The sequence below is a fragment of the Notothenia rossii genome (assembly GCF_949606895.1).
Source record: "Notothenia rossii genome assembly, chromosome: 9".
Lineage (NCBI taxonomy): Eukaryota > Metazoa > Chordata > Actinopteri > Perciformes > Nototheniidae > Notothenia > Notothenia rossii.
In genome coordinates, this window is record NC_136907.1 from 11,832,567 (window position 1) to 11,855,625 (window position 23,059).

The following is a 23,059-nucleotide window of genomic DNA, read 5'->3' on the forward strand; positions in this document are numbered from 1 at the left end:
TTTCTGTTTAATTCTTAGATTTTTTTTATTCTCTTTGTTCAGAAAATAATTTTTGTGTTTTCTGTCACTTTGTCACAAATAACCAAGCATAAATCACCCTGGTCTCAGCTACTCAGCTAAGATTGGAGCCTCTTCCACACAGCCGAGGGCTCACGTCAAAGTCAATCACTCATTTAGTCTCTCTCATACACACATATTTACAAACACCCACACATGCCAAACTGTTTCCCAGCAAACAGCATCCACGCAGGATTTTGGTGGCACTGTAGAGATATTGTATCATAGCAACACCATAGCAATGCCTACAGCTAAAAACAAAGAAGCAAGCTTCAGTCTGATATTGCTTAGTAGGATGGTGTATGGAAAATTCACATTTCAGCATATCAATATGATAGGAAGACCCTGAAAAGCTATGGTGTTTTATCTGCTGGCACAGAAAGCGTCAAATGTATTTACAATACAGGCTGTATCGTATATATATCTAAAATGCAAATACATGGGCACATCTATGCAAACGCACACTCACACACACAATTTCAAACATGCTTCCCAGAAGCAGTGAAATGGTCAAATGTCTTAGACATTGTATAACATGACAGCAAATAAAAAGTAATACAATATACATTGATATAATGTCAATATTTAAATTTAAAATAACATGTAGATAATATTAACACTGAAAATAGTGACAGGACTAAAATAACAGTGATGTCTTACACAATGTATCCATAACTGCACAATGATGGACCTGATGGATGTTTGCGCTTTCTGTGATCCAGATCCCACATGTGTCTGTGTTTCCTGAACAACTGCACTTTTCACAATAAAATGCTGACATGCAACCATACTGTACTAGTCCTGGTCATTCCTAGAGACAGGGATTTTCTTCAGAGCACTAGGATTCATCTGTTTAAGGCTTGATCATAATCAAGCGCAAGTCTCAAATGTGCATTTGTAAGTCATACAGTTTTTGTTAAATGTAATTTAGGATAAAAGCAGATACGGGGTGAATGGGGATTTCCTTTTTTTTGTCTATTCAATAAAACACGAGAATTAAAAACAATCAAATTCCTAATTAGTAATGCACTGTATATTCCACTGGCAGGCTATGTTGGGGGGGGTGGCGCAGTGGATTAGTGCGTTGGTATTCGGATCAAGGGAGCACATGTTCAAACCCCACTACAGTCAGCATGTCGTTGTGTCCCTGAGACACTTCACCCCAAATTACTCCTGTGGGGATTGTCCACAGTATTGAGTATGTAAGTCGCTTTGGATAAAAGTGTCTAACATGTAATGTTGCATTTTAAAGAGATGGAGTTCTCAAATAAATCAATACAAATATAGGTATTCTACTTCAAGTAGGATTAAAGGTTATGCACAATAAGATCTGTTATTGTGGTATGAAATTAATGTGTTCTAGGCCATCTTTTTTGGCAAGACATTGGATAAGTAAATGAGGATTTGGAAGAACAACCCAGAGCAATAAATATAAGAAATACTAACTATGTGCACATTCTCATTTCCCTGATAATGCAAATGTTTATGATTCAATTATATGAAACTTCAATGGCTATTCAAAGAGAATCGAATGAGCTGTTTCATATCTTGAATTAGACACCAGAGTTTTCTTCTTTGGGCAAAAAAAATTGCACCAAAAGTCATTATTTATTATATAAATAAGTAGTGATATGTTGTTCTGTATAATTACTGGAATACATGACAGAAATACTCCCTTTTCTGTGTGAGAATGACTGTATCTAAATACATTATGGTACAGTTTAGTTCAGTGTGGCTCAGTGGCGTGAAAAGACACTCCAGTCCTCTGCCGTGATGATTCCCATCCTCACTGGTCCTCAGGCCCAGCTGCTCTGGCAGTGTGACCCAAGATAGAGCTTGATTTCTGGGGTTCAATTCTTCAGTTCTGGGCTCATCGGGTCAGGCGGGTGAAAAGAGGAGCGGATCCTCTGGGCCTCATTTACACACATGTCACCAAATGCTTTGTTGTACCATTCTGGAGATCTTCCCCTGTGACAAGAATAGAAAATAAATCATGTTAATCAATGCAATGTTTGTTAAAAGCCTGACTATGAGCACTTGAAGGCACTTGAAGTCTGCCCACACCTGAGATCCACTCTGGAGATATGTGTGAGCCTGGTCCTCCCAGTCCCACATGGCTCAAGGAGGTATTGTGACTCCAGCACCACCCCCCTCACTGCTCCCATGCGTGGGCTGTCATCATGTTCGACAGACACACACACCAGCGCACAGGAGCCTTTACACAGGTCTGTACGCCATGATCTGAGGGGGCGGAGAGACAGAAAAGTGATTGCAGACACACATTTCATGTGGGATTGTGAGACATGTTGAGTAATGTATTCTTATCAGGAAGCAGCTTAACATCATGTTCATTGTTATCTAATCTGTAGATGATTTTTCTTGCTTTATCAATAAATTGTTGGTCTATAAAACATGAGAAACAGAAGAATTTTCATAATTTTGTCTGATCAAAACCAAAATACTGAACTTACAACATTTCCAAATTTTTAAAACTGGACTATTCATTTCTGGTGTTTAAACAACACTTTATAAGTAATTTATTTACTTTCGATGATCAAATCAACCAATGGTACAAGCTTTTTTACACGGTATGGTATGATACATGTAAGGATTTATGTATTTAAGGGCATTTTTGAGCAGGTAGTTTTGAACAATAAAACAATTTTGTTGGTCTATAATTCCAAATCACAAAAAGCATGCACATTTTAAATTCAGTCATTCTCACCTTAGTACCACATAGTCACAGCTGGGTACAGGGGCCATGTTGTGGCAGGAGTACTGGTACACGTCTGTCTGTTTATCCAGCGTCTCCAGAACCTTCTCCTGCTGCAGCTCAGCCTGCCACAGGGGGCGCTCTCTCAGCAGCCGCTGCAGCACCTCAGTGGGAGCTGCAGACACCTCAACACACACTCGCCACCGCCTCAGAGGATTACCATCTCCCACCTTACACACAAACACAATATGAACGTTACATTTAATGTGACAGAGTACAAAAAGAGCTCAAATGTAATTGATCGTATATATCTTTTAACATGTAGAGTAAGTAGGCACAGAGCTGTGTTTTAAAAAAGTGGAATTTCCCTATAAATTTGGCTCAATAAACCTCTTGAGTAAACAACAGGCTTCCACTTAAGTTATGCTTGAAGTGGAAAACTTTCTGAACTGAATGACCGTGTTACACAAGGTATTCGCAAGTGAAAATATAATAATAGAAAAATCGACTAAAATATTACTTTTTCTTTGTATATTTATTTTTCTCCCTTCTTTCTCTCCTTCCCTTCCAAAATCCCATTCTATTTTGAAAATGCAATGATCACATACCTTTTTAACTGCCAGTTCTGTATTGTCGCTAGTGGAGCGAGACACCCAGCCTTTGCTCTTATCTTTGGCCTCTTCCAGCAGGTTCTGGACCAGCTTTTCTATATGTGCATGATAGGATCCCTCCTCTTCCTCCTCTTCCTCGTCCTCATCCACTTCCTCCATGTGAGCCTTGCACAGTTCCTCCAGCGGGGGCACCATCAGCTCAGCCTCCATGTAGGAGTTGCGAGACTGGGTCACCATCTCCTCTGGGATCTGGGGAAAAGGCGGCACAACAGCAGCTCAGGCTCAAGCACTAAGCACTCTAAACAGATTTAGACCCTCCATTGGAACAATATGTGCTGAGACGACAAAGATTTACAGATTTTCTACAGTAGTGGAACAATTTAACGTCACTTGTTATTTTCCTTTACAATATCCTTTTCCTACCAGAAACTCCAACACTGTTCAATTGTATGTTTTGAAAGAATGACACACTGTATGTAGTTCAAACATTCTTGCTCTTATAACAACTCCACTAAAATCACATTAAACTCAAGACTCAATTGTTATCAAGTGTATTTTTCTCAGCCCTTGAAAAGGTTTTCTCTCACGGAGCAGTATGGCATACAGTTTCAGAAATAATATCATTAAACCCAATTATACTGAGGGCCTATACTAGGCAGTGGTAATATCACTCTTCTTTACATATTTATGTGTCACATATTAAGACGCCGCCATGCATTACTGTATATCGTATTCAACACACTGAATTGCTCAACTTCTGTCAGTCACTTATCATTTTTTCGCTCTTATAAAAACAATCGTAAATGTAGCAATTCATCTGCCATATTTGGATTATATATTAGCTATCAAACCCTGCTGTAAATCATAAATCCTGACCTCAAAGAGACGATGGCACTCATTGATCATGTGTGACAGGCCCTGGGTGGCTGCCAGATTCTCATTCAGGTCTTTCTGATCGGGGCGGCCCGTGGTGTACTTCCTCTGGATTGACCTTAAGGTGTAGAAATAACACAGAATGTAAATCATCATGCTTCATTACTCCAGTTCTTGAAGGTTGTCAGCCAAGTTTCTCAAAAATAATAACACAGTGGAAGTTCTTCGGTGTCTTCTTGGTGAACGCACCTTGGTGACAGCATCTCGTTCTTCAATATGCTCAGGTGGAAGAGCGAAGGTCCCAGACAAACAGCCAAGTTCATCGGCGTCATCTGGTTCTCCTCCACCAAGGAAGTGACATCACGCAGGAAGTAGAGCAACGTCTGCAGAACCTCTCTGCTTTCATCCGGCATTAGCAAAATGGCCGCCCTGACCGCCTGTAACCTCTGCTCCTTTGGGACATCTAAAGAAAAAACAAAATAGGAAGTGAGGAGGAATTACGGAGAGAAGAATAAGTCACAAACTTCTAATCTTTGATGTACTGTACTGTGCTCATACTGTAGGCACATGTCCTAACAATACATCTGAAAACAATTAGTAGTGCTTTCGGATTTGCCTAATGTTGTACAGAATTTTATATATTTCACTCTAATAAAAATTAAATCACATTTTGGATAATTTCAAACAGAAAACATAAAGTTTGCTAAAAATATTTTCACAAAGGCAAGATGAATAAAAACAACCTTTCCCAGTTACTCCCGTTTAACGGGTTAACCCGTTACTCTTCTCAAAGCTCAGAACAGTCCACTTACACTGGTAAATATGCAGGAAGGTTTCCCCCAGCTTGCTGGTTAGCAGAGGCTCTGGCAAGTCTCTGAAGAACTGTTTGACCATGTCGGCCACGTCGTAAGCTGACTGGTCCTCGTAGTTCACAGAGTCGGGGGACAGCTCGCACTGCTGCCTCAGAGCCTGAATACGAGACTTCACTCCAGATTTACGGAACAATCCCACCTGAGACGGAAAGAAAGTAATTATTCAGAGCCAACAAGGAAGATGGAAAATACAAAAGACAATTCTTTGCATAATATCATATTTGAAATGTAAATTACCGCCAACCAGGTACTACTTTTTTGATGGGTAACAAGCTGAAGATATTTGAAACTACTAGTTTAGTGCATTTTATTGTATAAGCTCATTTAATGTTTTAATTAATGTGAAGACAAATGTTTACACATGTTTATTTCCCTAAGAAATGTAGTTAAGCAGAACATTGTATGGTAGGATAACATGTAAGTATAGTACTTTAGTGTGTACTTAGTTAGTTCCACCACTGATGAGCACTATGCTGAGAGGAAGTGCACAGACTCTTGTAAATGCTGTTTTTCTCTCTAACCTGGTCCAGACAGTGTGTTCGGAGGTGGCAGAGGGCCTGCTGTAAACACAGAGGGAGCGGAAACCCACAGCGCTGGACATGGATGATGAGGGGAACGCCAAACACACTCTTCTCTTTGTAGTCTGGCACCTTCATGCGCTTCATAAACTTGGGTACAGACCTGGGAGCGATAGACAGAAAACAATTATTGAAGTGTGAGAGAGAAAGAGCAGCCTATGCTTTCATTATCTTTCTCGTCATGTATACGCTTGTCAACAGAATTTCCCTCTCGGGGATAATAAAAACAAACCGGAGTGTTCGTTAACAACACAAGGATGTGCCTGTGTTTGTAGGTCATTGCCACTTTTGGCTTTAAGTGTGTGGCTGAGAAACTAAAGGCAGCTTTTGAGCAACAGTGGCACCTTTAATCAAGTAGGAACCCATTGTAACAGCCAGAATCAGTGGATTGAGTAAGTGTTTTGGCTTTTGTGGAGGTGTTGGTGCAAAGTGTGCTTTTTCAGCTAATAAATAGTAGCAGTTAAAATAACAGAGGCCATTGCAAAATACAGGAAATATCTTCCTTAGTTGGAATGGAACAAACGGTCTGCCCAGAAGTGTGCACAAATGTTTCAGCAGCTTCGTCATGTCTAAATGTATTTTAAATGTTCTGAATGTTGAATGAATGCACAAACTATGAGCTGACATAGTAGCCACATTGTGGAGAAACATATGGATGATGAGTGTGGTAGAGTGTGTGCCCACCATGTCCAGCCATGTTTATTTGACATTGAGTATTTCTCCATGATGGCGGTGAGGCGGAGCAAAGAGAACTTCTGCAGCAGGCTGAGCTGGCCTGCTGATTGGCTGCTGATCTGCAGAGAAGACGCTGGCTGGTTGAGATGATCAGAGGTTCTGAAACTCGGCCACCGTAACCTGGGATGGGGAGAAAAAATGTAAGTAAAGAATTAGAGACACAGAATGATTCAGTCAATGTAAAGGCCTTATAATGTTAATTCATGGGATATACATAACTTGGTTCGTATTATAATTGTTTTGGCCATTTTTGTATAAGTTGTCCTTATTCCTGAATAGCTACTAACCGTGGTCTTGTCAGGGAGGCCCCGACTCCAGAGTCCCGCCTCTCGCGGCTGGTTCCTGTTGAATCAGTGTCGTTCAAGGACACGCCATCTCTCTCTCCCTCACTTGGTGTGGTCCTGCCTTCCCCTTCCCCTTCCTCCTCCCCCTCCCCTGTCTCATCTTCAGGCAGCACACTGCGGCTCCAGTGGTCCACTATTTGCTGCAAACCGCTGACATGCTGGATGATGTCATCGAGGTGAGGGAACAGATTGTCCTCTTTCTCAAAGTCCAGCAGATCTCCTGTGCTGGCGTAAAGGTGTGATCCCGGGACGTTGTCATAAACACTCACCCTGCTGCCCCGTGGAGCTCCAGGGCAGGGGGGCTTGGACAGGGGTTTACCGGACCAGGGCCCCCCCAGGCCATTGCTGGATGGAGACGTTTGGGCATGTCTCTGGGAGCCATTCTTCCCATCATCGGGCGAAGGCACCAGGCTCTCTATGGATAGAGCTTTTGGAAAGGTGCCTGGTTTGTGGTCTTTGGGGATGTGAACGAGGAGGTTTTCATAAGAGCGGAACTGGTTTCTGCCAAACTGGCTCTGCCCTTCAGTCCTCTTACCTTGAGAAGGCAGCTCCATATCCTCCAGATATATGCTGCTTCTCTTGCTCCCAGTGAGGTGTTTTCTACACACAGACTCCTTTCCAACAGGCGCCATTGCCTCAGTGCTGGGGCTCACACTCACTGTGGATTGGTCTTTACAATCACTGGTAGGAGAGACAGGGGAAGTTTCACCATCAATTTGTTGAAGGCTGTGTTCCAGTTGGCTGATGGGAGTACACTGGAGCATCTGCAGAGCGTGAGGCTCCTCGCCATGTAACACCGGCCCACTGATCACCAGTGGTGGCCTGCGATTTGAGCTTTTCCGCTTCGTCGACGGCCCCCAAGTGCGCATTAATTCCATTCGACGCAAAAACTCCTTGGCTTTGCTCCGCCCTCCTTGCCCATGCCGGCTGCTCTTCAGTGGCAGGGAGTTGTAGTGTGAAAGATCCCTTGGTGGTTGGTAGGAAGCGGAGAGAGATGCCATAGATAAAGAGTCAGGCAAGGCGGAGGCGGAGTCCTCGCTGTGCAGGGAGGAGATCTCTGCGATCTCTTGCTCGCTGAGGTCTGTCAGCAGACTCTCACTACTCACTGTGCTGTGCAGCAGACCCTCCCCCTGTCCTGTCGGGCTGGTCTCATCAGTGCTGTCCAACAGGAAGTCATGCAGGCGAGACCAACGTCGGCTGCTCCACTCAAACGTCCACCTTTTACTGATAGCCAATGGGTCATCTTCATCAGAGTCATCACCCTATGGAACGATAAAGGTATAAAGGGTCAAGAAATTGCAACATAAAGCACCAAATAAGAGAAACTATGGGTTTACAATTCACTGTTGTTCTCTTTGTCTTGACAATTAAAGAAATCCTGTTTGACCATTTAGGAATAACTACAAATAAATCAAACGTGTCATATGTAGAGAACATTTGGAGATCTAAATATCTTTTGTCATCAGCACTACTTATAGAAATATCTAGAGAAGAGCATTATTCGACACTGGATTTCATCCGTCACAAAGTATCCCATACATATATGTCCATTGTTTGGAAAACCTTGGACTAACTTACACTTTTCAGTGATCCAGTTTGATTGACAGAAGTCTCGCTAACCAACTGAACCAAATGTAAACACGCTAGTTAGTTCCATATTGATATTCTAGAAACATATTCCTATTTATGGTTGCTGATAAACTACGGTTAAACAAGTTTTTAAGAAGATTAAGGCTCACAGTTGAAATAAAATGTCTTACTTTCTTCTTGGGGTGGCTGACATCCAGTTTCATGGAGGCACACTTGTTCAGAGTGTTGAGCCGTCTGCAAGATAAACAAACAGTCAGAGCTTTTAAATATGTATATTTTTGGTCTGATGCTGTGTTTTTGTTTCTTTATGAGCTGTCTTCTATTTTCCCTCTCTTATCGCTCACATATCATTACCACTGTCTCCTTTTAAATCTTTTAACTTCTGTCCTTTTCATTACGCTGTCTCTATCCACTTCTCCCACACTGCCTTTTCTCCTTCCTTTCCTTCTCTAGGATCACTCCGCTGGGACTGATCCTCACCCTCAACAAGCGTATCTCCCGTGAAACACCGCTGGCTCCTCCCCCTCCACTTCCCTCATACCTCCCTTCACCTGTCACCCATCACCACTCACTTCCAATCCCTGCTCTGGAGTTCTGCTGCATGATGGTACAAACAACTGTTTCTTGTTGAATATATCCAGACAGACTTTAGAACGATATGCTCAGTACACATCATCATCTTGTAAGCATATAGCAGCATGTAATCCTTAATGTGTTTAAGAGTCATGCACGATCAAGAGAGAGTGTGTTTAACAGCTTCTGAGGCAGTTCTCATGGGCTTTGCTGCATATTGTCTCACAGTATAGTGTTAAGGAATCACTTACACTATAATTACCACACCCTCTTCTACCATAGAACATTAGAGAGGCGGGGGGAATGGGGAAGAGGGAGAAAGATAAGGGGTATGCTGCTACGAGCAGGGAACACTCGATGTGGAGGGGGAATGGGAGATGTAAAACAAAAAGATCATAGGTGCGTAAATGGACTTAAAAACACACTCAAAGCCATCTGGTAGAATATACTGGCATCCCCTCACTCCTTCTATATTACCCTCATCCCCTTTGGCCCCCTGAGGGTCTCTGCTCTTTGAATGGGAGATCAGAGCGTGGCAGAGGGGAGGGGAGGTGACCAGATCAAAGCCGAAGGTGTCTGAGCACGAGACAGGGATGAGGGGTTCATTACGGGTCGGGGTCAGACGTCTAATGATCGGCGGGAAGCACCAGGCCGCAGGGACAAGTGCAGAACCACGGGGACGAGACAGAAGGAATCTGTGATTTTGAGGGTGGGTTGCATGCGCATTGGGGGGTTAAATACAGTTTGAGCGCGTGTGTTTGTGCTTACCGACAGAGTGGCTCCACCAGGTCACGGTCCAAGAAGTCATGGTCCCTTTTCACAGAGGAAATGTCAATTGGAAACTGGGAGTCTGTGAGAAAAGCAGAAAAAAACAAGACGTTGAGTTGTCATTTGATGATTGATAGGAGGCAGAACAATGGCACAACCGCTGCTGCCACTTTTAACATCTGTAATCTGCATAGGAAGTTTAGAGGACATGCAAACACATTTTTAAACACCAAAATAACTTGAATTCCACACAATGCCAATGACAAAATGACTATTTTGGTGAATCCCTGTGTGTGGTGGCAGATTGCAGGCATCATGTGCGACCGGGAGCCATAGAGTCCCAGAGGCCGGCATCCATAACCCCATATTACTGGTACTCACAGCCGTTCTCAGGGAAGCAAAGCATGAGTGTGTGTGTGTGTGTGTGTGTGTGTGTGTGTGTGTGTGTGTGTGTGTGTGTGTGTTTGTGTGTGTGTGTGTGTGTGTGTGTGTGTGTGTGTGTGTGTGTGTGTGTGTGTGTGTGTGTGTGTGTGTGTGTGCTGGATTTTTAAGAGCTTCTTGTTAGATTACTGGGACCACTCCCTGTTTGTGTGTGCCTCCTCAAAAATGTATGAGACATCACATGAACGACTGTAGGCTTTCCAGAGAGTTGAAGAGGGGGCAACATGGAAGGAAGGAAGGAAGGAGAAAGAAAAACTGAACGAGAAGATGAAAAAGACAGAAAGAAAGGAAGAAGGAGATAGTAAGAAATTGCTGGCTGGAGAAAGGTGGAAGAAAGAAGAGAAGCTGTGAGAGTCCCAGTAGTGATAACAAGGCCTTTCCCATGACCCCTCCCTCTGGACAGGAACTGAAGCCTGGAAATAGAATGCAGCGGCCCAGAAGACGAGCATATGAGGATGGAGGGATGGCAGAAAGAGAAAGAGAAATATAGGTGTGGGGGAAACTTCTGTGTAGCAATGCAGGAGGAGTCACCGACTCAGGAAGGAGACACGGGGAGAGCTGGAGCTTTGATGTCAAACACAACATGATGGTTTATTTAGGAGCTTCGGCCGGAGGATTCACAAAACAAGTCCAAGAGCCAGAGGTTCTGATTTCACGGTAGGGTTGCCAAGTCAACTCTGAAGAACTCTACCCCAGACCCATGGATTTAGCTAGATCAGAGAGAATAATCAAAATGCTGCATAACAAGATAGAATGATAACACCTATATCAGCTGACGCTAACAGGCAGGAACAGGGACACAAAACACTGAGAAAACAGCAGCCAAGGTTACAGGTGCGTGTGCTCAGTCAGGACAGTATGAACTGATAAACTGGGTCAAAGTTATGGAAAATATTTCCCCAATAGGTGGTAGTAAAAATAAGAGACGGAGAGAAAACTAGAAGCAGGGTTGAAGAAAAAGCGAGATTTGTAGAGGAAATAATTGAGTGAAACAAGAAAGCTTGGTAAATGCTGGTGTGTGGCTAGTGTGTGTGTGTGTGTGTGTGTGTGTGTGTGTGTGTGTGTGTGTGTGTGTGTGTGTGTGTGTGTGTGTGTGTGTGTGTGTGTGTGTGTGTGTGTGTGTGTGTGTGTGTGTGTGTGTGTGTGTGTGTGTGTGTGTGTGTGTGTGTGTGTGTGTGTGTGTGTGTGTGTGTGTGTGTTACCTTCATAGAGCTGGGCATACTGTGGAAACCCTGCTGCTCTTAACCAATCACAAGCCTCCTTAGCTTCAATCTCTGTAAAACAAACAGAAGAGGCATTTTGAGTGCACACGTAAAAATATTCATTTTATTGATTGTGTAGCATATATGGTTCAACCCTGTTATACAACAACTGAAAACACACATTATCACAACATCTCTGTAACGGAAAGGCCAAACGTTATTGAATTTCCCTCTAAATTCCAGTGGACTGATGTGTTTTATACGCACAACTTTATGTGCTGTTAATTATCTGCTATCCAAACATAAGCACAGATAAATCCAGAGGCAAAGAAAGGAACGAAAAGCATCACAATGTAATCATCTGGTATCCCTATTTCAGCATTTTTAACATACATTGGAGGAACATCCAGATTTACATTTTCCTCAGGGAATTCACTGGAATGATGATACTGGGCAGGCTGGAAGTGAGCCACAAAGGAAACACAGTTTAACGTTAACCATCCCGTACTTTCAAATGATATTCACCCAGATAAACCAGTAGTAAGATGTCAGCCGTTTATGCTTTCATTTAACAGGCTTACACATGGCACCACACCCGGTGCTGCTGCCAGCTCCACGAGACGTTTTACAGGCATTTACTCTTTTTACTACTTTTTTCCGCCAGTATATGTAGCGTTCAAACACTGCTAAACTTGCAGCACTGTGCTATTTGTGCATGTGTGCGTGGGCATGTGTGTGTGTGTGTGTGTGTGTGCGTGGGCATGTGTGCATAGGTTGCTTTATGAGCAGACACTGATTAAACCGCGCTGCAGAACTTTGTGCTGACAGAGACATTTGAATGATCTTGGTGCCAGTGAAACTATGTGTATTTAAAAGTAAAGCAGTGTAAACATATTTAAATGTTACAATTACATACATACAACAGCAACAGGATGCTACATACGTACACACACGCACAAAACTGTACTAAAGAGGAAGTGTAAACATGATGGACTACAAGACTGCAAGAACAATAACCAAATTATAAAAAAATATGAAAACGCCTGCATACATTTATAGAAAATGATTTTAAAATGGCCCTCCAATTGAGCAAAAACATTATTTTGCAGTCGCTGCTCTTATTTATATATCTATTCTCAAAACCCACTCTTTCCCTCTCACTTGACTCCTTTAGAGGAGCTGGCAGTAAACGGGATAGGCACCGCAGAAACACAGGGGACAAAGTTCAGCAGGGCAATAAAAAGCCTCCGTCTCCACCATCAGAGATGAGAACGGTCAGAGGAAATGATCCTTTCACCGCAATCCAGCAATTACATCCCTCTCCAGCATTCTCAGCATAACTCCTCTCTCTAAATCACATGTGAAGCAACACCAGGGCAGATCCTGAACAATTGTTCTTGCAACACTCTGAAAATAGACCGGAGAGAGACTACAGAGGAGAGAGAGAGAGAACTGAAAACTTACTTGAAGCCCTCATGGTGCGGGTGTTGACATGCTTCTATTTCTCCATCCCATGGCGCATCCACTCGCTGCTATCCAGCTTTCCATCAAGAGGCAATGACTCGCTGCCTCCCCAACCCTTGTGTTCACAACTCTGCCTCTTTCTTCCAGCCTGCCCCATGCAAGCTTTCTCTTCCCTCTAATTTTCTCCTGAACCTCCTCTCGCACTTTCTGCTTTGCTAGGATCCACACACAATATTTCTCTATTTTTACAACTCTCTCTTCCCGTTCAACTCCTTTCTTTCCAATCACTTCTGTTTTAGTTACTTGCCTTTTCCCTCTTGTTTAATCTTTTATATATTCCTTTCTAAAGTTCACTCATGTTCCTTTCTTCTTATGTTTAAATTACTTTTCTCTCAGTACTCTTTCCTGCCCTTAACCTCGTCCCATCCTGTCAGGATCTCTTTCTAAACAAAAACACTTTCCTCATCCATCTGTCTGCTTCTTTCACTGAAACCCGCTCATCCTTTCTTCTCCAACCCACTCCACATGGTCTTTGTCGTCAGCAGCGTTGCCCCTTCACGTCCATGGAGGAACTGGCTAATGTATCTGGCATTTGCATCAGCCAGCCCCCTGAGCTCCCAGACTGACGACTAGTGGACGCTAACTTCACATGGCAGCTGAAACCTGCGGGCAGGCCTGGAAGGAGACTCTGACCTCAGCCTCTTTCTCTAGTTTCACTGTACACAACTGCAGAGAAGAGCAATGTGTGGGAGAACGCCGCCTGTACGCACACACACCACCGCAGACACTGAGCACAGTCCAGATGTTGCCCCCAGTGAGTCATAGAATGCAAAAAGGATGAGACAGGCAGACAGCTGGGGGGGGGGGCGGGGCTTGAGATGGACAGACCCTGTGGGAAAACCACAGGGAGGAAGACATACCACAGCAGCCGCTTATTGACTGTATATGAGATTCTGAAGTTGATCAACTTTTTTTTAGAGAAACCACAAAGCCTGAAACATCACACGGGATCGTCAAAGCCTGATCATTCCTGGGTATTCCTCTGTGCCTCAGACCTCTATTGTTGTCCATTAAAAACACATCAATGAGCCACAGTGTTGCACAAGTTGACATGTGTATATGAACATTTGCGCTGCAGTTTATTTTGAGTCAAACCCACATACACTGTGGTCTCATAAATGCTCGCTAGTGCACTAACTCTTGAAAATACTGCCCAGCTGTTTTATGAAATAACCGATTCCTTTTAAAAAAGCATTTGTGACACATTCTTTTCATATGTAAATGTTTTCGAGAATTTCTTATAAGTGTGTTTGCAGAATCATTTAGACAAACACATTTCATCTTTTAATGATCTTAGAGCTAAAGTTCTTCTTTAAGAACAGACATTCTGTAAAGCAGCACACGTGTTAGCTCTGGCTGTTTGCTTCGTACTGTGCTGCAGCATCCGGCCTATACAATGAAAATACTCTACTTCCTATTGATGAACAAAAGAGGGATAATGGCATATCACGTTACTAATTATTGACCTACATAACACAGCCTGTTTTAGTGATGCATTCAAAAGAAACCCATAGATATGAAGACATTGGATGCCCTGTTTTATATACTTAAACAGCGTGCTTCAGCAGAGTGTTTGTGCGTGAGTAATTTGCAATGCCTCTTGTGTGTTTATGCACAGAGGTGCCAAGTGGCAAAGCTCTTGTCAGCATGCGGACAAAGCACCCCTATTCATCTGTGCAGAATTTAATCAAGAGATTAATTAGTACACAAACATGTTATTAACGGGCCACAACACACACACTCACACACAAATACACATGGTGGGACGGAGCTAATCCAGGCTGCCTACTGTGCTTTTCCTTCACTCATGTCATTGCATTCCTGCTGTGGAGAATATATGACAACAGGCAGCAGCACACAGCAGGGAAGGTAGACAGATGGTGTGTGTGTGTGTGTGTGTGTGTGTGTGTGTGTGTGTGTGTGTGTGTGTGTGTGTGTGTGTGTGTGTGTGTGTGTGTGTGTGTGTGTGTGTGTGTGTGTGTGTGTGTGTGTGTGTGTGTGTGTGTGTGTGTGTGTGTGTGTGTGTGTGTGTGTGTGTGTGTGCATCCATGAGTTGGACAAAGGGACTGCAAGGTAGTTCCTTACATAACAAGGATGCTAGCTATATTACGTAATAAACATAACACAAGCACCCCAATGTCCTCACAGCCTTTTCTCTGAAAGTGTGCCTCTGCCTTTCTTTCCTCTCTTTCATCTGAAGCCAGTAACCTTGACTTTGTGACAGCCTTTTCTCAGTGTTATGTCTGCCTTGTGCGGGATCTCAAGGACCCTGAAGTGCCTTGCATGACATCATTTCCTGCTCTGAATTTCCCAGGCGACTAGACCGGCATGTGAGCTAAGAACAGCAACAGGAAGTTCCTGCACTGAACATGTCAGAGAGACTGGGATAATTGTTACACAGAAGCGCAAAACAAAATGTTTGGATCATTTTCAAAATTGTAATTATGTTTATTAAAATGCATGTTTATTAAATATTCCAAATCATTTTGAAAGTGAGATAAAAGCACTGATAAGGGACACATACGTGATACTGTAACTAATACTTTGTAGAAGCTATAAAGGCATGCTGAGCAGTCATAGTCTTTCTAAAAGACTATACTGTACAACACACACACACACACACACACACACACACACACACACACACACACACACACACACACACACACACACACACACACACACACACACACACACACACACACACACACACACACACACACACACACACACACACACACACACACACACACACACACACACACACACACACACACACACACACACACACACACACACACACACACACACACAGGGTGCCTGGAAAGCAGCCATATTCCCACATAAGCTAAACCACTTAGTCCATCATGTTTAAGGGTCACAAAGGGAAAAAAGTATTGAAGGAGGCGGAGGAGTAGTGATGGGAGACAGGGAGGGAGGGAGGGAGGAAGTGAGGGAGGGAAGGAGGGAGGGAGGGACGTAAAAGAGGAATACGTCTGTCCCGTATGGCTCATCTGCGATGATACCGAGCCCTCAGGAATGTAGTGTAAAACAGCATCAACACGAGCATGAAACTGTTGAGGCGCAGAGTTTACTGTGCAGCACTCACTGAGGACTGTTAGGTAAGACAGGCCAAAGTCAAAGTGAGCGTGAATTGTGTGGATTAATAGGATGAGAAAGGTGGTGATAAAGTATTTGGTTATGCCAGTTTTCTTCCAGCAGAGGGTGTTAAAGCAATGAGTCAAAGCGATGCCTTTACATTTCTTTCAGGCGTTTTTTAAATTACATTACATTGCATTTAGCTGACGCTTTTATCCAAAGCGACTTACAATAAGTGCATTCGACCAGGAAGATACAACCTTGAAGAAAACAGAATCATATAAGTACATCAGGTTTCATAGAGCCAAACATTTCAAGTGCTACTCAACTGGCTTTAGATAAGCCAGTCCTTTATTAGTATATAAGTGCTTTGTTAGTAATTCTATCGCTCGAAGTGGAGTCTAAAGAGATGAGTTTTCAGTCTGCGCCGGAAGATGTGTAAGCTATCTGCTGTCCTGATTTCAATGGGGAGCTCATTCCACCATTTTGGAGCCAGGATAGCAAACCCACATGTTTTTGCTGATGGGAACTTGGGTCCCCCTCGCAGTGCGGGTGCAGCGAGCTGTTTGGCTGATGCAGAGCGGAGTGCACGTGCTGGGGTGTACGGTTTAACCATGTCCTGGATTTAGGAAGGGCCAGATCCATTCACAGCATGGTACGCAAGTACCAGTGTCTTGAAGTGGATTCTAGCAGTTACTGGAAGCCAGTGAAGGGAGCGGAGGAGCGGCGTGGTGTGGGAGAATTTTGGAAGGTTGAAGACCAGACGAGCCGCTGCATTCTGGGTGAGCTGCAGAGGTCGGATGGCACATGCAGGTAGACCAGCCAGGAGGGAGTTGCAGTAATCTAGGCGTGAGATGACGAGAGCCTGGACCAGAAGCTGATTTCTGGGTCAGCTGGGGAAAAATGGCTTCGGGCTATGGGTACATGATGTATGTATGTGTTTCATCTTATCCATTTTGACATTCATTGATTGAGCAGTTATTGACAGCATTGAAACATTTTAGACCTCAGCTTGGATTGGTCAGTAAAGCCTTGTGGTTCTTGTGGTAGCTGCAAAGATTGACTGACTAATTTGTTGTTGATTGACAGAAAATAAATGACCAACCATTTTAAATTGCACATTTTAAACAAGAAATTAAGTCCTTAAGTAATCGTTCATGCAAAAATAACAAATATTTCCGTTAGTTTTCATTATCTCAAATTTTGAGATTTCTTTGAGTTTTTTTCAAATCACATTAGATTTAATTTATGCGGATTATAACTTCACCTCTGACTTTTAAAGTGGGATTTAATTTTTTTCCGATATTTTATAGACCAGAAGATTAACCGAGAAAATTATCTGCACATGAATCCATAAGGAAAATAATAATAATCATTTTCTTTTTGGAGCTTTCATTTGCAGATTTGTTAAGGTCACTGAGTTCTTTTTCATTTAAGTCTGACTGAGACTCTACCAGCTGCTGAGAAGTGGAATGCAATCGGGAGAGTATGTGTAAGAGCGAGAGACAGAGAGAGAGAGAGAGACAGACAGACAGACAGAGAGAGGGACTGTGATTGAAATACATAGAAGAAAAGTATAAGTGCAAGAGGCAAGGAGTGAAAGTTAGATGAATGATAACATCATCCAAAACAAGCACAGGCATAAACTTGCTTCTCCATCTATTCTACATTCTTCATCTGCCACAGCTGACATGTCTCATCTTCACACATATCAGTGCTTCGTACAAGATTTGGCTCGCCAAATTATTCGCAAATGATCAGTTGGGGATAAAAAATAAAAACTTAACACAAGACGTGACATGTTCCTGCTCCTTCGTACAACAACAGAGTAGTGTGCCACGTTAAATCAGAACAAGAACAAACACATTAGCTAATCTCTTTACGAGCACCAACATTGCACCTGGTAAAAACTCAAAATACAGGGGAGAATGACTTCATATACGATCAACTAAACACGCATAAGAATAGCCAAAAGCCTCCTTGTGAACACCGGTATGTTCTCTTCCCTCCCAGGGAAACATGAGTCATGTGACAGGAAGTCGAGGAAATAGCGATGGAATACAAGTTGGGTAGGGAGGACATAGACAAAAACAATAACACTATAGCCCTTTAGGGTTTGTTATGACTTCTTTCAGATTTATGAAAGACATATTTGGAGAAGAGGTGGCTCCATATGTATGTCCAACTGATGAAAACCAGAACGACGTGGGAGTGTTGCAAAACTTTGGAGTGTTTCTCCTGCCAATAAAAACGTGTGATGAAACAGATGATAGATGGGCTGCCTCCGAAAGCCGGGTGCATTCATTTTGGTTCTGTGTAAACCTCTCAAGAATTGGTCAAATGTTGTAAAATACCTCAATATAAAACTGAATCTCACGTACAGTATAGAGGCTCTATTTAGGTTTGTCATAACTAACACGCTTCTCTTGTTAAAGCTTTAATTGTTTGAATCTGCACACCATTCAGCTTGTCCACAGAAGCAGAAACAACTCAAGGGAAATTCACAATTGGTAAACCTAAATAAAATGATATGTTTTTAACACTATCAAATGACATCAGTTGATTAAATCTGTATAATTGATTGTGTTTTTTTCCATGAGAACACCCAACCGATAAGGGAAACAGACACTATAATATCCCTAACCAACGCATTATCACTTCTCTAGAACTCTCTCTACTTCTACCTTGTGCCAGCCTCCGTAACAGCTGCTGGCGGGCTAAGATGCGTGAGAGGCGCAGGGCAGAGCGCCGCCGGGGGGTTTTTCCAAGCCTCAGGTAGTAGTCATGCCCGTCAGGTGTCATGGCCTCCAGATACGTATCCTCATTGGAGCTGTCGACGTCACCCTCGCAGTCAGTACTCTCGCCCTTGACACTTTGATCCATGCTGTCTATAATGTCATTGATTTCTATAGTCCTGCCGTCTGTAGCATCAGCACTGTCCTCAGCACTGTCAGCGCTCTCTGCATTGGGCCTCACATCCTCATCTTTGGCAGTTTCTATTCCGTTTTCATTATCCGCACAGTCCAAAGTGTCGTTTGCCGTCTCTTCATTCCCTGTGGCGTCTACCACACTGTTCACTGCTAATACATCCACACTGCTGTCCACAGCCTCCATAACATAACAACTCCTCTTCTCTCTCACACTGATGAGTTGTTGTGTGAGCACTCCTTCTGAATTCCTGCATCGAACAAGCCCTCACTGGAAGTCAAATCAGCTCCCCGCCCACCAGCCACCTCCCTCCAACTCACCACGGCCAAACAAACACACACAAACATCATCACACCACCTGACTCGGGTGACAGATATTTGTCTTGCTGGCTTTGAGGCTGAGATGGAAAGAAGACTCACAAAGTCTTGCTTCCACAGGGTCTTTTATTTCGGCCACATGAGCACCAGCCAATGACAAGAGAGCTCGGAAAACACTGCCCTGCTTCCTGATGTTGTGCCAAACACACAATTTGGTACATGCCTCTGGGAAAATGTGTTTGTTAGAGAAAAGGGTGTATCTAAGATGAGAGATCTGATGAGATTGGGATAGGCCTGGAAAAAAATCATAGAATCAAAGTCTTATGCTGATGTGACATAGGAAAGGGCAGAACAATGGGGAACATGTGGGTGTGTGAGACTGCGCTGAGGAATGTATGTAGAAGCAAACCTATTGTTAGCAAAGTTGAGTGGGGTTGTAATGCCATTGAGAAAAGTTCTCTCAATCCACATCAACCAAGTTCATACCGCATGACATTTAACATAACCGATCTACTCACATTCCCTGCTTGGGCTTCTTGATAGCAACACATATCGTTGACGTAAGCAATGCTAATGTCTGAAATGTGTGACTGAATGCTGCCACACAGCGACCATGTTGGAGGCTAAATGTATGGAATGCATTGAAGGAGGGAAGCTCATACTTTAACCTAGTTTTGCAGATTAGCTCGGGTCATTTTAATTCATTTTAGGGAGGTAATAAGCAGGGGGTGAGAGTGGGGTGGGGGGTGCACGTGAAAAGTAGGTCACATCAAAGTCAACTTCAGGTCAGCAGTTAAACACACACGCACCTGATCTAACAGCAGAGGGGTATTACAGCATTTTTAGATTGCAGGAGTGAATCATTTGAAGCTTTGAAATATAAAATATGTGATTCAATTGATTAGACTGCCCTCTTGAGGAAATCTAGGACAGATAAACTTAATTTTCTCTAATGACTTCTTCATGTACAGTAAGTCTACATACACTGATGGATGCAGAGCACTGACATGGTGACGTGATAGCGAGCTAAATAGATGTGTGTAAATGGATTGGCACAGGGCAGGGCTGTAGTAAGCGGACAGTAATATAATATCCATCTCTCTGTGTCAGTTACAGCCGACCAAGATAGGACGAGAGAAGCTAAACAGTTAAAACAAATTATGAAATAGTAAAGATTAATCAAATATGTTGGGGACAGAGAACAGAAAGCTGGACAATATATACAAATACAAATACAAATTATATATAGCTTTTCTGTTCACAAATTGTGCTACTTCTGACTTTACTTTTTTCCCCATACAATATTGTTAAGACCTGACAAAGTGGACCTTTAATATCAAGACGAATGCCTTGCTATCTGGTAAAGTGTATAAAATATAAATCAGAGCACTGAATACAAATTGCAAGTCCTCGCTGTCATCATCCCGTTCACAATAAAACTTGCATAGCTGCCTTAGAGTGTGTTGAGGTCTGATTAGTTTTAAATTAAAAGAAGGAACTCTTATTGTAATTGTATACTTATGTGAATTGCTTGTGAATTATAGCACCAACAATCTCTGCAATGCAATGCAATGCAATAAAGTGTTAACCAATCACAAAGAAATAAGCAGAGGTGCAGGGTTTTGGTAAGCGAGGAACTGGTCAGGAACTGATTCTGAGTTTAAATTAGAAATATGCTGCTGGTCACATTAAAAACCAACCTTTAGGATGTTTTCAGGAAGGTATCTAAAGGAGAACAGTTTGAGCTCCAGGCAGGGTATTTCCAAGGGATCTGTCTGTTAAAGGCAGGTCACCTTTACTCTTTAACCTATAGACTTAGATAGGCAGCCCATAGTGCCCATTCCTTAGCATCTAAGGCTAGAGATAAAAATAACTAAAATGTGTCTATGCACAGAGTAAACAAATGGGTGTACTACTACGACTTCTTATCTTATTAAAAATAAATGCAGCAGTATATTGCAAATTCTGAAACTGTATATATAATTGCTTGTTAAACCAGGGGAGACATGACAACACTTTGGAATGTTGCTTAAGGCTTGAACCAAAGATGAGATTTCAGTTTGTTGATGCAGTCTGAATAGATAAATAATCTATGAAAGTATATAAAGGGCTGCTGAAGTACATACATTGCAAAAGCATTCAGGGCTGATAAGAACATCAACCAGCAGGAAGAACTGACAGAACATAATTCAACTACACAATATTTGACCAAAAGTGATGACTATATGAATGACTAGTTTTAAAGAGAAGATTCAAGGTATTGATTTAGATTTAGGCTAACTAATTTATCTGCAACCATGTTTAATAACAACCCCCCTACACATACACACACACACACACACACACACACACACACCAAAGCAACTAAGACACAAATCCCGCACGCAATGGGAGACCCAAACGACCCCCACTGCTAACCTAAAAACCTTTGGGATTACATCTAAATCCAGGTGCTATTATGTACTCTCTGCGGGCACACACACACACACACACACACACACACACACACACACACACACACACACACACACACACACACACACACACACACACACACACACACACACACACACACACACACACACACACACACACACACACACACACACACACACACACACACACACACACACACACACACACACACACACACACACACACACACACACACAATTACAGTTTATTGCAAAACTTGACTTATGTTGCGATTTATGTTATTTGAACCTAATCCCTCTGCTTTATATGCATTTGTCCTTCTATTTATTGCCCGAACTCATTGTTCCAAGACAAATACAGTTTAAAATATAAAACATCTGACCAGCTCCCAACATGGACTACCTTATGGAATATGCCATTCCTCTGACAAATTCATAGAGTGGAAAATGCATGTCTGAATACCAGCATAATGCTGAGGCCAGATGTGCACATTTTAAGGATCCCCCATTTTAAAATATGATCCAGACAGATGTGAACTGTGTGCCTTGAAAGCTGATGGGTTAAGCAGTGGGTGAGGGAGGGGGAGGTGGAGAAGGGCCTGTGGGTTTGGGGGGGTTTTTGCTATAGGAGAGGATGATAGATATTAGGGGAAAGAGGATTACTGGGGCAGCAGGTGTTCTCTGATGCTCCATTTGACTGATATTCCTCTCTTATTAATTGAGTACGAAGGCAAAGCCATTTTCATCATCCATCATGCAATAATTAAAAGGGTCTTTAATAATGCCTGAGAAGCCTATTGCTGGTCACACATGATTTATCACTGCTCTGCACTTGCAGACTTCTGACAGGTTAGTGACTTTGACCGACATTGTGCCCTGTGGTGGTTTGTGAGGGTTTGAATCTGGGAATGTTCATCTTGTAATTTGCTTAAGAGCCAGACATCTCGGTAATTACATTAAACCCAGGAGACAGATGCAGAGAGAGAGAGAGAGAGAGAGAGAGAGAGAGAGAGAGAGAGAGAGAGAGAGAGAGAGAGAGAGAGAGAGAGAGAGAGAGAGAGAGAGAGAGAGGTCTGATTGCGCATCCAGGCCACTGTAAATATAGAGCAACCGATTGACCCCCCCAAACTTGCTGCATTGGCGCGTAGGGTAGAATATTTGACTCCATGCATATTTGTATGAAATCCGAAATCAAAGATATGAAATGCACCCTCGCTCTTTGGAAAATGCTATAAGAAAAACAGAGCTTTAACTGCAGATGATAACAACAAATGCTGAGCGATTGGCATCCAAAGCCCCGGCTTGACTCCTTTCGACAGCACATGCCTGCGCTGTTTTCAGCACTAAATTTGACAATGACCTTCCCAAAATATCGGGGAGCGTGCTGCGCGTGACGCT

At 42.9% G+C, this 23,059-nt stretch overlaps 1 protein-coding gene across 6 annotated transcripts in view; it reads right to left on the reverse strand.

Annotated features, from left to right (window-relative positions):
* The window catches only part of stard13a (StAR related lipid transfer domain containing 13a), a 50,508-nt gene continuing 27,449 nt past the window's right edge, over nucleotides 1-23,059 (reverse strand). For 4 of the 6 annotated variants that reach the window (XM_079649069.1, XM_079649070.1, XM_079649073.1 and 1 more), the window contains 13 exons: nucleotides 11,358-11,429; nucleotides 9,715-9,796; nucleotides 8,544-8,607; nucleotides 6,727-8,045; nucleotides 6,389-6,559; nucleotides 5,648-5,807; nucleotides 5,067-5,265; nucleotides 4,504-4,717; nucleotides 4,258-4,372; nucleotides 3,379-3,630; nucleotides 2,783-3,000; nucleotides 2,122-2,298; nucleotides 1-2,025 (listed from right to left, as the gene is read on the reverse strand). In XM_079649069.1, the coding sequence (XP_079505195.1) occupies nucleotides 1,908-2,025; nucleotides 2,122-2,298; nucleotides 2,783-3,000; nucleotides 3,379-3,630; nucleotides 4,258-4,372; nucleotides 4,504-4,717; nucleotides 5,067-5,265; nucleotides 5,648-5,807; nucleotides 6,389-6,559; nucleotides 6,727-8,045; nucleotides 8,544-8,607; nucleotides 9,715-9,796; nucleotides 11,358-11,429 (3,161 nt within the window). In that variant the 3' untranslated portion in view covers nucleotides 1-1,907. Of the gene's footprint in view, nucleotides 2,026-2,121; nucleotides 2,299-2,782; nucleotides 3,001-3,378; nucleotides 3,631-4,257; nucleotides 4,373-4,503; nucleotides 4,718-5,066; nucleotides 5,266-5,647; nucleotides 5,808-6,388; nucleotides 6,560-6,726; nucleotides 8,046-8,543; nucleotides 8,608-9,714; nucleotides 9,797-11,357; nucleotides 11,430-12,821; nucleotides 13,609-18,664; nucleotides 19,173-23,059 lie in introns of those variants that run through there. The other 2 variants (XM_079649071.1, XM_079649074.1) reach the window with 2 other exon arrangements.